General features: G+C 38.8%; 1 protein-coding gene across 1 annotated transcript; it reads right to left on the bottom strand.

The window, feature by feature from the left end:
* Window positions 1-339: 339 nt before the first annotated feature.
* Window positions 340-1052, bottom strand: LOC118850740 (60S ribosomal protein L10-like). Its single transcript, XM_036760360.1, has one exon. It carries the CDS (start codon window positions 1050-1052, stop codon window positions 408-410), a length of 645 nt encoding a protein of 214 aa, XP_036616255.1. The 3' UTR covers window positions 340-407.
* Window positions 1053-14204: the final 13152 nt, after the last annotated feature.

Here is a 14204-nt window from a genome sequence, read left to right as displayed (position 1 = left end):
TAGTTTGTGGATTATTCATGTCTCTTTGGTTCTCAAAAAAATCTTCCTTTTCCGTTTTGTCTGTGGAATTGTTAAGTAATCTCCTGCGAGATGGGAAGTAGAAAGAGAATGAAGGGAAAAAAGATGAAGTTAAAAATTTGGCATTTTACTGTTAATTAGCAACACTAATAAATATTTGAAGGGGAGTAGGCGAAAACTAATGATGATGGAAGTTTTAGAATTATCTATGAGACAGATAATTCAAATAAGCCAGTCCTAGAACTGAATTAGAAGATGACCTTTAGGAAACTGTCCAGTGGTTTTAATGACCCCAAGCTTCTCCCTCAAGCTTTGCCCATATTTTTTTTTTTTAGCAGTATCTAGTTTATTTATGCCTGTGGAAAGGTAGACATCAGAGGACACACCCCTCAGGAGTGGAGTGCCCGCCATTTATCCAAGGGGCCCCGGCTGGGGATGTACTTAACCCCACAGCCATCAGGAATGAGTTGCTTCTCAGTTATCATATCCTCAAATTCATCAGCATTGAACTTGGTGAAACCCCATTTCTTGGAGATGTGGATCTTCTGGCGGCCAGGGAACTTGAACTTGGCTCTCCGCAAAACTTCAATCACATGTTCTTTATTCTGAACCTTGGTTCGAATCGACATGATAACTTGGCCAATGTGCACACGGGCTACAGTGCCCTGGGGCTTCCCAAAAGCTCCCCGCATGCCAGTCTGGAGCCTATCAGCCCCAGCACATGACAACATCTTATTGATGCGGATGACATGAAATGGATGTAGCCGCACACGAATATGAAAGCCATCCTTGCCACAACTCTTCACCATGTACTTGTTGGCACAGATCCGAGCGGCCTCTAAGGCTTCTGATGACAGCTGTTCATATTCATCTGACACCATGTGACCGCACAGTGGAAATTCATCCACTTTTGCTTTCTTTCTACCAAGATCAAAGATTCGTATCTTGGCATCAGGAACTCCCCTGCAGAAACGGGACTTTGGGTACGGCTTATTTTTACAGTACCTATAACAGCGGGCGGGACGAGGGCCCATGGCGTCGGCGCCAGCAGGGACTGGGTGTCTCGCCGCAGGGAAAGGGCCTTTGCCCATATTTTAAATAATCCTAATATCCTTCTGGTGAAATAAGGGTCTGAGTCATGGAATGCTACATTTTCTTAGCAAGTAGTGTTGAAGATTAACCAAAGGACAATGGAGAACTCATGATAGGTGTGAATATGTTAAAACATAGAATGACTGAATAGTTATTCAGAAGTGGCATAAAGAATGTCATAAATGAATGCCATAAAGAATGTCACCAAAGGTATCATCCATGGTGTTTCTGGCCTATTCCTCCACCACTACTTCGCCTAAAGTTCCACATTCTTCCTTGTTCCTTTGTGTCCTTTTAAGAAGAAATCTCTTAATGAACCACTGTTGTTGTTGTTTTTAACTCCATAGATACCTTTCTCTTTCTAACCTTTCTCTTTCTAATTTCTCTCTCTCTCTCTCTCTCTCTCTCTTTCTGGCATAATTAATTTCATTTCTTCTCCTGGTTCTACTCCTGACTTTTTGGATGTCAATAGGATGCCTCTGCGGGTGTATTAACCTAGAACTTCTCTTGGAGTCTGGGTTGTCCTCTCCCTAGAGCCTCCAGCCACCCCTGCCACCTTCTCAACCTGGAATATCCCCCTGCCAGGCAATCAGTTAATTCCTTGTGGGACCTCCATTTTGTGGAGGGGGTTCAGGTCAGTCGGCCTTCATTCCTTTCTCCTTCTCTTCCTTACTTCTGGACTTCAAAATCAGGCTTCAGACACTTGTCTCATTCTGTAACGTTTCTCAGGCTTCCATGCCCTGGAACATCCAGCCATCCCTATGACCCTGGATATCCCCCTGTAGAGGGGGAGAAGAAACCCAGGGATGCAGGGATCCCAAACCAAAGTTCCCAGGGCAAGGCCGCCTGGAATGAATTCACGGATGCAGGCATTCTTTAAGTCAAGGAGGCAAAGATTTATTATGCTTTTCAGCGGGCAAGAGTTCTTAGGGAAGCTGCGACCATAAAGAGGTGCAGGGGGAATCTTTATAGTAGCTAATAGGGGATTAAGTGGGGGGACATGTCAGTTAGGTGTTTGGGGGTGGGATTAGGAAGTGGTTAAGGTGTGTTCAGAGAGTGGTTAGTTCTTAAAGGAACATGCACATTTAATATCTATTGTGTAGGTGTATTGCCCAGAGTTCTCTAGGAAATAGCCCACAGGGGGTTACTGGGGGTGTGGTTTTTACTGTGAAATGTCATTGAGTTCACTATCATTCGGGGCTAAAGGGGAATAATTTCTCATCTAATGTTTTATTAGACAAAATACTATGTCTGGGATACATGTTAGAAAGGTCAGTGAATAGTAAATATGGTCATGACTCAGTGTACAGTCAATTATCAGCATCCGGAAATCAATCTATAGTTGTGCATAGCTGCTTATGAAGGAAGAAGCAGAGATAAGTTGGGGCAGGATGCCCTTTAGCTAGAGAGAGACAGCCTCAGAGAGAATATGTTTTGAGAACTGTATGTGTTTTGGAATTGGGATTCAGGCACAGGCACCCAAGCAGAGGTTGTTAGAATTAGGGTTCAAGAACAAGCACCCCATCACCCCTGCCAGCCTGGCCCACTTCTCCCAAACACGAGCTCTTTCAAGGGCCTACATTTTGTGGAGGTGCCCTGGCTGGCCACCCTTCATCTCCCACTTAGGTGTGCTTTTGACTTTTGAGACTTTAAAACCATGGCCCCATGCTGGGTACCTTAATTTCAACTTCTGTACAACCTTTCAGCTCCCCTTTTTTTCTTTGTATTATATTCCCCCATTAGCATGTAAGTACCTTGGGGGCTAAGGACTCTATATTTTCACTTGAATTTGTATCCCCAGTGTTTAGCACACAAATGGTAAAGTAAGTGCTTAGTAAATACTTATTTATTTGTTTGCTTATTTATCTGTTTATTTACTTATACATTCATTTATCTATTCATTTATTCACTTTATTTAGTCCTTCCTTCCTTTCTTTCCTTTCCCTTCCTTCATTTTCTTCCTTCTTTTCTTTTTTTCTTTCCTCTCTCCTTTCCTGCCTCCCTCCCTTCCTTTTTCCTACCTTCCATCATCCCCTCCTCTCTCCTTTCTTACTTCCTTCCTCCCCTCCTTCCTCCCTACCTTCCTCCCTCCCTTTCTTCCTTCCTTCCTTCCTTCCTTCCTTCCTTCCTTCCTTCCTTCCTTCCTTCCTTCCTTCCTTCCTTCTTTCTTCCTTCTTTCCTTCCCTCCCTCCCTTTTTTCACAGTTCTGTTTTCTAAGATATTTACAAAGCAAATAATCTGCTTGTCTCTTTTTCATATTTTTTGATTGCCTCTGCCATATTTTTTTCATGATTAGGGGCAAGTTTCCAGATATATCAACTTGGGAGCTCCTCTGCTCTTGAGAACACATTATTCAATTTCTTTTTGCAGTTTCTGTTAGGTACAGAATAGTATTATATAATTTGAATTTTCTTTCATTTGTATTTGGAGGTCTTTGTCCTGGACACTTCTAGAGTTTGTTGTTTGTCATTGGAATGGTCAAATTTAACCACTTTGTGTGTTGGAGTTCACAGCATAAGTTTTATTTTTTCTTCTAGAGACAATTTGTGGATTCTTTCAATTGGCACTGTTTTCTGTGTTCAGAAGTTTTTGACATTTTTCTTGTATTATTTTCTGCATCATGGTGTTCAGGTTTTTTGACCTGTCATATACTTATGCGAGGTTTATAATTCTTCAGTTGTTTCTATACATCTTGTCTTTAAGATCAATATGTTTTGTTTGTATAGAGATCATGTTTTCTTTTTGCTTCTCTTCTTTCAGACTGACCTTCACTTCTGTATATATTTGCATCCTAATCATTTTTTATGTCTTCTGTTTCTTTGGTGAGACTTGCCACTGTGTATTCAGATTTTTCTACTCTATCAATTATTTCCGCTGTGCAGGCCATAGATTCTGCTTCCATAGTTCTAATTTCTCTTTTAAACCATTTAGGAACACCCTGATCTGTTTTCTTGCTCTCTTAGGAATCTATAGGCTCCTCTGACTCATCAGGTTTTAATCCATTTTTATTCAGAGATGTTTGGTTTCATTTAGATATGGTAGAAGCCATATTCTCTTCTGTTTCTAATATCATCCCTGTTGGTTTATCTACCTGTGCTCAAGGTATACTGAGATTTCTTCCTTTTGATATTTATGGTACTTTTATCCCCTCTCCTCCTATATTCTCCTATCATTTACTTTCTGACTCCTTCCCCTTTGATAGTGATTTCCCAAGAACTAAACCTCAAAATTGCCTAAGCTTCCTCCATACTGTGGAATTCACTTTTTACTGGCCTCAGTTTATACCTCAAGTAACTTCTAGTATTGGTATACCCAATATGAGTTGCCACCACAGACAGAATGAGTTTTTCATTTTTTTACCTCTACATCTAGCCAGAGAATTGTTGAGTGAATCCCAGAACACAAGCTTGTGGGTCCTGTTGTACAGCTTTGCCAGAGCGTGGGATCTCGTGGAAAAGGGGGTGCTGTGTGAGTCATTAGGAATTAGAAATTTGCCATACTCTACTGTTAATTCTTTAGGCTATTACCTTGTTAGAGTTCTTGGCATCTTAGTTTTTGGAGACAGTTGTAATTAGTTTACCTCTTGCATTTAATTCTTATTTTGAGGAGGTTTGAGAGGTCATGATGACTGCAGAAAATGTCTAGTTCTTCATCTTGTTAGTCATATGACCCAGAAGTCCTTACATAATACTTTAAAAGAATATTAGATTATATATTGATACTACCATGTCTCCTAGCAACACCTCTGAGCATATTTGGAAATTCACTTAAATAGCCATTTGTACTTAAGATGATAATATTTATAACTGAAAGTAAGCTTCTCTAGCTTATCTATTTTACAATTGGGGAAACTAAGGCTACCCAGAGGGGTGAATGTACAAGGTCGCACAGATAACAGAATTGGGATTTAAACTTCTTTTATTCCAGGTCCTATATTCTTTCCTTTATACTCAGCTGTGTCCCATGAGAAAGAATGAAAGCTGCATCTGATCATTAGGTAGTTTAATAAACATTCCCATCCTCTGAAAGAGATATTAATGAATTGTTTTCATTTGCCTTTGCTGGGATGGACTTTGAACAACTTTCCACTTCCTTGGAACTAGGCAGCTTAGTGATACAATGAACAGGTTACTGGGCTTGGAGTCAGAAAGACCCAAGTTCAAGTTCAAGAAAATCAAATATTTTAACCAATATGACACCTCTAGTGAGGGTTTGGTTACTTGAGCACAGTGTCTATTAACTTAACTTAGCAGTGGAAATACCTATTCAATACATTCACTGATGGTAAGAATTATTTGAACAGATCAGAGTGAAGTAAGCAGATCCAGGAGAACAATATTATAATAATAACCAGCCTTTATATAGGTACCTATTATATAACAAGAACTTTGCTAAACACTTTCTCAAGATTATCTCATTCAACCCTTACAACAACTCTGGAAGGTAGGTGCTATTATTATCCCCATTTTACGGTTCAGGAAACTGAGGCAAATATAGGTTAAGTACCTGAGGTCATACAGCTAGTAAGTGTCTGAGATGGTATTTGAACTCAGGTCTTCCTGACTCCAGGCCCAATAACTTGTTCACTGTATCCCTTAGCTGCTATATACATTAATTTTTTTTTTGGCAGGGCAATTGGGGTTAAGTGACTTGCCCAAGGTCATACAGCTAGTAAATGTGTCGATGGTCTGAGGCCAGATTATTACAATAGTGTAAGTTCATAATTTTAAATCTGGCCTCAGAGACTTAACTAGCTGTTGGACAAATCACTTCACCCTGTTTGCCTCATTTTCCTCATCTGTAAAATGAACTGGAGAAGGAAATGGCAAACCACTCTAGTATCTTTGCCAAGAAAACCCCAAATTGGGGTCGCAAGGAGTTGGACATGACTAAAACAACTCAACAACAACCAAAAATGGAAAGAGCAGCAACAAAAATAAGCCTGAACTCTGTGAAATTATAATGGCCATACTTGGCCCCAAAGAAGAGATGGGAGATGTATTTCTTTTCCTTCTTTGCAGGAGTGGGGGACTCTGAGCACGGACCATTACATAGAATGTTGGACTTGGTTGATATCATGGTCCGTTATAAATAACTGTTTTTTCCCATTTTTTATTCTTTCTTAATTTATGGCTTTGGGATGAGGAGAGCAGAAGGATATATTGGGAAATGCTGATAATATAAAAAAAGATACTAATTAAAAATTTAGAAAAATTTGCAAGGAATTTTAGGGCTGAACTCAACTTTTTGCTGTCTGCTCCTAACCCAGTAGGATTACAGTTGTCTTTATATGGAAATATAGAGCTGGGTCACAGCATGGTAATGAAAAATATGCCCTAGTCCTGGAGAAGGTATGAATTTATACCCCAGAGATGTCATACAGCAAGGCTCTTATTTCCACAATAACAAACTCTGATGCCACAATACAGGATAATGCCTTCAAGGTGTGGATCAAACACACTAGGAATAGATGATCCATAAATAAACAATGGTCTTATTTGTACTCAACTCATATTAAAACCATCTGTCATAAGAGCAAAAGCAAACAAATAATAAATGTAAAAAATAGAAGTTAGTCCATATGGATTCCAACTTCCCCCCATCCCCAACCTAGACTGGGATACCACAGGCATATCATTTAACATGTGGGATATCAGACCTTTCAAACCAATTTGACAAACATTTATTTAGTACCATCTGTATCCAAGGCCAAGTGTTCAGGGTATATAAAGACAAACACAAAAATAAATCACTTCCTGCCCTCTATTAGCATTCTACATTTTGAATGAATGAATGAAAGAAAAAGCATTTTATAAGTGCTCATTTTGTGTCAAGTACTATGCTGTGCACTGAGATATAAACAGAAAAGGAAGGTATACTATGCTCTCAAAGAGCTCATGCTCTAGATGGGGGAAAGGAACAAGCATTCATTAAGCATTTATTCTGTGCCAGGCACTGTTCTAAAGGCTTTACAAATAGTACCTCAATTGATTCTCACAACAACCCTGGAAGGTAGGTGATGTGGTTACCGCCATTTTGCATCTATAATCAGCAAATGAAAATACTGGGACATAAATTTTAAAAAAAACAACCAAATACCTTTTTTATTTTTGGTTGTCCAGTCTGTTCTGACACATTACACCACCAGTGCTCTTCAATAAGCTTAGTGGTAAGGTAAATGTTTAAGGACCTTCTCCCCACTCCAAAGTACCCTTCAAATGCTGTAACTACCAGTTATCCCACCAAATCAACTCACAATATTTATCATCTCTACAGTTGCTTTGTAAACAACACTTTAACTGGGGAGAATAAAAGAAGACAAATTTGTTTTTCAGACAATGAAATAGCAAACAAAAACATATAATATCATATTGCATGATGCATAGTCTATCCTTGGTGAAAAGAAGAAACAGGGAAAAAACATTTTATTTCCCTTGGCATTTCTACATTGACACATTCTTTTTTGCTGTAATTAGTTTTTGAAATGGTTCTAGCCTGTGATTTTATAGGATGTAGATTTAAAACTGGAAGGAACATTAGAGATCAGTGAGTTCCAACCCCTCATTTTACAGAAAAGGATATTGAATCTTAGGGAGGTTAAATTATAGTCCATGGTCCCACAGATAATGGAAAAGATAAAATTTGAACTCAAGTTCTCCTGAATTTTAGGTGAACATCCTTTCCACTTCCCTATACTGCAAATCCAATACTTTTTTTTTTTTTGTAGTTCTGAATCATTAGAATCACTGAATCTCAGAGCTGGAAGAGAACTCAGACCATCTGATTCAACCCACATCTGAACAAAAATCACCTCTACAACATACCTGACCAATCAACAAGCATTTATTAAGCTCTTATTTGCCAGGCACTGGATTTCTCTTCTTCCCAAATGAGTTTCACCTCTGCATGTTGACCAATTTTTCTCTTTTGTTTCTTTGGTGACACATGCCACTGTGGATTCAGGTTTTTCAATTCTGCCGATTATTTCTGCTGTGCAAGCCATAGATTCTGCCCAGACAACAAGCCCAAGTTTTTTTCCCTCATATGGTTTTCTTAATTCTAAAGGCCTTTCTGCACTGCCAGATATAATTCTATTCTTCCTTTTGCAGATTTGCATCAGACTGCATCAGAGTGCTCTGGAAATGGTGTCTCTTCTCATTGAAGAGTCTTTGATGGCAGGAAAACAAATAAGTTCAAAGCCAATGACTCATTCTATTGCCAAATTAATAAGGGGTCTTCTGAAGCAGAAAGGCAATTTCTGGTATTGTTATGCATAGGAAATGCACATCTCAATTGATGCAGGCATCAACATAGAAAACTTTTTTTTCTATCTTGGAAAAACCTGCAACAAGGTCATATAGCCTGATACAGGCAGATGTTATTCTTGAAACAGTTCAGTGAGACGGATCTGAGGCTACAAATGTCAAAAATTTCAATTGTTTTCAATTTTGCCAGTTCAACAGGTGAAGATAAAGATAGAAAGAGTTTAGAGCAGGGGTGGGGAACCTGCACCTTGAGACCACACGTGGCCCTCTAGATCCTCAAGTGTAGCCCTTTGAATCCAAACTTCACAGAATAAATCCCCTTAATAAAAGGATTTGATCTGTAAAACTTGGACCCTATCAAAAGGCCACACCCAAGGACCTAGAGGGCCATATGTGGCCTTGAGGCCACAGGTTCCCAGCCCCTGGTTAAGAAGGAACTATCATTTTATCAGTTTCTTGTTTCAGCCAGTCTCCAGCTGTCTCCCAAGGAATTCCTGCCCAAGTCCCTCCTTTAATTCAAATCTGCACATACTGTCATGCCCATATCATGTCCGTCTCTCACTCTTCTCTGTTGTCACCAGTTTTCCCAGTCACTATCTGCATTGTTAGCACTGATCATTCAACAAGAATTAGTGACCAGGAATGTAAGGGAGAATGGACAATTTGATGACAAGGAAGAGAGTACAACGGTTAAGGGTTCCAATTCATTTGGCAATGCCAGGTATGTCTGACTGCAGGGGCAGAAAATTGTCTTTCTGCCTAGGTTCTTTCTCTCTCCTATGAAGGATGGGGAAATAGACCTCAAGGAGCTACCGATTTTGAGGGCTAGCATCTTTAGGGACAGATAGGTGGTACAGTGGCTTCTTAATCTGGAGTTAGGAAAATCTGAATTCAAATCTGGTCCCAGACACTTCCCTTCCCTGATGCTTGTTTTGCATCCCTTTATGTATATAGGTCTTTCCTTATTTCCTTGTGTGCATATTTATTGTTTTGCCAGTTTGTTGTATGAAAAATTACTGTACAATTTTCTACTCTATTACTACATCATAATTTGTTCAGCCACTCTCAATTTGTTGGGCATATAGGTTATTTCCCTTTTCTTCTTCTTGTTATTGCTATTATAAATGGTACAATTAGTTCAAAGCAAAGGAGCCATTTAATGAAATAAGATAACAGAAAATTTGCAATAGGACGTTACCATTGGTGGGGATAAATCTGGATACAAATACACTATACCTTCACAGGGGAAAGCGAGCCCATAGAGGGATGATGCATAAAGGAGACGTATGTAGGGTAATGTAGGGCACACATATAGATGGGTAATTTACACCTTTCCTGGGCTGTACTGGCTCCTCCTGTTCTCATGAGTATAAAAATTCAGTCTTTCCTGGTTCCTGTTAGTTTTGCGGTGACTGCTGGGTATACAGTCACAATTTAGTGTTGCTTTGGTGGCTTCTAGATAAGTAGTCTCTGTTGCTCATAGCTTCCTACTGATAGCTTCTGGACTCATCTGTCAGGAATACCCAAGCTATCTTTGGCCAGCCTCTCTACATATAAGTCCTTTTTTTTTTTTTTAGGAGATTTTACTTCGTATTTTATTTTTCCCCAGGTACGTGTAAAAACAATTTTTAACATTTGTTTTTAAAACTTTAAGTTCCAAATTCTCTCCCTTCCTCCCTCTCCATTCCACCTCATAGAGAAGGCTAGCAATTCAATATAGATTATGCATGTGTAGTCATGTAAAACATATCCAAAATAGTCATACTGTGAAAGAAAACATAGGCAAAAAAAAAAAAAACCTCAAGAAAATTTAAAAAAAAGTATTCAGGCACCATCAGTTCTTTCTCTGAGGATAGATAGCATTTTTCATCATAGGTCCTTCAGAGTTGCCTTAGATCGGTATATTGCTGAGAATAGCTAAGTCATTCATAGTTGGTCATCTTACAATGTTGCTGTTACTTTGTACACAGTACATTTCACTTTGCGTCAGCCATGCAAGTCTTTCCAGGTTTTTCTGAGAGCATCCCACTCATCATTTCTTATAGCACAATAGTATTCCATCATTATCACATACCATGACTTGCTCAGCCATTCCCCAATCTATGGACTTCACCTCAACTTCTAATTCTTTTTTTGTTTTTGGAGGGGGGAAGGCAGGGCAATTGGGGTTAAGTGACTTGCCCAAGGTCACACAGCTAGTAAAGTGTGTCAAGTGTCTGAGATCGGATTTGAACTCAGGTCTTCCTGACTTCAGGGCCGGTACTCTACTCACAGCTACTCACCTAGCTGCCCCAACTTCTAATTCTTTACTCCAGAATAGAGCTGCTACAAATATTTTTGTAAATATATGTCCTTTTCTTTTTGTTTTTTATCTCTTTTGGGATACAGACCAAGCAGCGGTATAGCTAGGTCAAAGGGTTTGCATGGTTTTGTAGCCCTTTGGGCCCAGTTCCCAATTATTCTACAGAATGAATGAATCAGTTCACAACTCCACCAACAGTGCATTTGAATCTCATTTTTTCACACATCAGCTCCAGCATTTATCATCTACCTTTTCTGTCCTATCAGCCAATCTAATAGGTATGAGATAATACCTCTGAATTGTTTTAATTTGCATTTCTCCAACCAATAGTGACTTAGAGTATTTTCATATGGCTATAGATAACTTTGATTACTTCATCTGAAAACTGATCATATTATTTGATCATTTACCAATTGGGGAGTGGCTCTTATTTTTATAAATTTAATTCAGTTCTAGAAAGGAAGCTTTTATCAGAGAAATTTGCTTCAATATTTTTTCATAGTCACTATTGCTAACTGTATTTCTCTCCATCCTATCCCCCCATTTATCCTATTCTCTCTCTCCTTTCACCTTTCCCTCCTCAAAAGGGACTCTATATGTGTCTTATAGGACTTTAGCCAAAAAGTCAGTGGATACTGGGGAAGTTAGGAAACTCTGCCCAGATGTGGTAGATCTCCAGGTACACCTTGAATGAAGTATGATAATAGTAATGAATGGCCTTGATTGGTAGAATTCCAAATCACATGGTGTAACAAAGTAGCATTTTCTCTGATTCCCATTACCTCTCAAACCACTTCAAAATAGAAATTATACATTAAAGATAAAGAAACTTCAGTTGTCTCTGTGGTCTAAGATACCTAGAATCCAAAGAACTATAACCTTCTCCCCCACCAAAAGAATTCCAAACCCAGGCACTGACCTTAAGGTCGCTCAACACCCCTTGTCCACTTTTCACAATTCCAGTGGCAAGGTGGCACTAGCAGACCCACGGACCAAACATGGGCTTACATTAAAATCTGCTTCTATTCCCTGGACTCCCCCACCCCCACCCACTTTCCATAGCCATAGAGACACTGGTTTCAGGCTTTAGAAGTTTGCTCAGTCCTTGACAGTGTGCTCTGTCAAAGCCCTTGACAAACCTGTCGATGGCAGCAACCTAGAAATGCTAGTGCTACAAAGTTCTGAAGTGTTAGTGCCAGGGGAAATAGGCTCTAAACTATCAGTGGTAGGCCAGAGAATTGAGGAATACATGGAATGAGACAGGTTACCAGGATAGGACACTGTGTAAGGGGGTAGCTAGGTAGTACAGTAGATATACTGCTGGGCCTGAAGTCAGGAAGACTCCTCTTCAAGAGTTCAAATCCGACCTCAGACACTTACTGGTTGTGTGACCTTGAGCAAGTCACATAACCCTGTTTGCCTCAGTTCCTCATCTGTAAAATGAGTTGGAGAAGGGAGAGGCAAATCTTTGCCAAGAAAACCCAAAATGGGGTCACACAGAATTGGACACAAATGAAATGACTCAACATCGACAACAACAAATAACAGCATGGGGGGCAGGACTATGTAGCACTCCCCAAAACCTGAGGGAAGAGTATAGCATCTAGATGGGACTAGTTATGACTACCCAAAAGTCACTTAGGCTTGTGAACCATGAATTATCCAGTGTGGGAGGAGACCAAGATATATCAGGATCTAGCACTCACAGCAGCCACAATAAAGGGGGGGAGTCAGAAGTGAATGATAAGGAAAATAAAGAGAGAAAAAAGATAGAAAGTACCAAAGATTTCAGAAAGAAGAAAACTCATAGATTTTGAACATAAATAGTTAAATTAATAGAATAAATAGTTACAACAGAAAAAAATATGGCCTCCAAATCTAATAAATGAGTCTTGGCATGAATAAATACTGAAAAATAAAACAATCTAATACTTGATGAGACAGAAGACCCTTGGAATTTGAGGAGAATATGGAATTACAACACACTAAGTGGTTTAAAAGAGAAAGGAAAATTATGAGGGCAGAATATATTTCTTGCCCAGCAAAAATAATAAACAGAATGGGAAAACTTCAATCTGCAACAGCAAGCCTCACCAAAGAAATAAAAAAGGGAATAGATTGAGAATGCTAATACATGTAAGAGAAGGATAGCCTAGAAGAAGAGGAGCAAAACAAAACAAAACAAAACAAAAAAACAGTTAAAAGGAAATATGCTCACTCTGCAAGCAAAATATACTGAACTCAAAGACAGGATGCACAGAGACAAACAATAATGTTAAAATATGTTCACTATGCGAGCAAAACATACATAAATCAAAGACAAGATGCAGAGAAACAGCATAAACCTCATATCTCTTCCAGAAGAACACAAAAGGATTAAAAAAAAAAACCTTAACATCATAATGAAGGAAATGAAGGAACTGCCCAGAAATTCTCATTGTAGAAAATGGAATTCTAATTGAAAGAATTCATAGATCACCTCCAGAAAACAAAACAAAACAAACAAACAAACAAAAACCCCAAGTCTGTAAACTCCAAGACACATATAGCTTAAATTGAATAATTCAATTAAAAACAACAAGTTCTGCAATCCATCAGGAGAAAGACATACATGCATAACTCAAAGACAGGATGCCCAGAGACAACTTAAAGGTCATAGGTCATCCAGAAGAACACAAAAGGATTAAAAAAAAAAAACCTTAACACCATAATGAAGGAGATATAGAGGAGAATTGCCCAGAGCCTCTCATTGTAGAAAATGGAATTCTAATTGAAAGAATTCATAGAACACCTCCAGCAAAAAGACAAAGCAAAATGAAACAAACAAACAAACAGAAACCCCAAGGCTATAAACATATGAACATAAATAGTTAAATCAATAGGAAAAACAGCTACAACAGGAAGAAATATGGCCTCCAGAAACTCCAAGACACATATAGCTTAAATTTAATAATTCAATTTAAAAACAAGTTCCACAAACCATCAGGAGAAAGACCTTCAAATACAAAGGAAAGGACATTTAAATAATGAAAACTATTCCACCTCCACCAGAAAATGGAGGAGGGAATAGAATAATGTGTTCTGAAGAGCAATGGAGTTTAGGATGCAACCCAAGGTGACCTATCCTGCAAATCTGTGTTGAACCATAAAGGACAATATGTATACATACATACACACACACACACATATACATATATATGTGTGTGTATGTATATATGTGTATATATATATATATGTGTGTGTGTGTGTGTGTGTGTGTGTGTGTGTGTGTGTATATGTTGAATAATAAAGAATTTGAAATTTTTTTGAGAGAAAACCAGAATTGAAGAGATTGGCTTCTCACACACCCCAAACAGAAATGCAGGAGGAGTGAATAAATGGAGTAGGTAAAGACAGCAACAGCAACAGAATGACGACAGAAAGACTACCAAGGACTTCTTTCTATGTGTACACCAGGATACAGGGGTGAAGGCAGAAATCTGGTAGAGGTAACAGTGAAGAGGCAGATGGGATATTATGGATAGAAC

The sequence above is a fragment of the Trichosurus vulpecula genome, chromosome 5 (assembly GCF_011100635.1).
Source record: "Trichosurus vulpecula isolate mTriVul1 chromosome 5, mTriVul1.pri, whole genome shotgun sequence".
Taxonomy (NCBI): Eukaryota; Metazoa; Chordata; class Mammalia; order Diprotodontia; family Phalangeridae; genus Trichosurus; species Trichosurus vulpecula.
This window is presented reverse-complemented; position numbering and strand designations above follow the sequence as displayed.

Coding starts and splice junctions, on each gene's coding strand:
- LOC118850740 (XM_036760360.1), bottom strand. CDS start 1,052: ATGGGCCCTCGTCCCGCCCGCTGTTATAGGTACTGTAAAAATAAGCCG.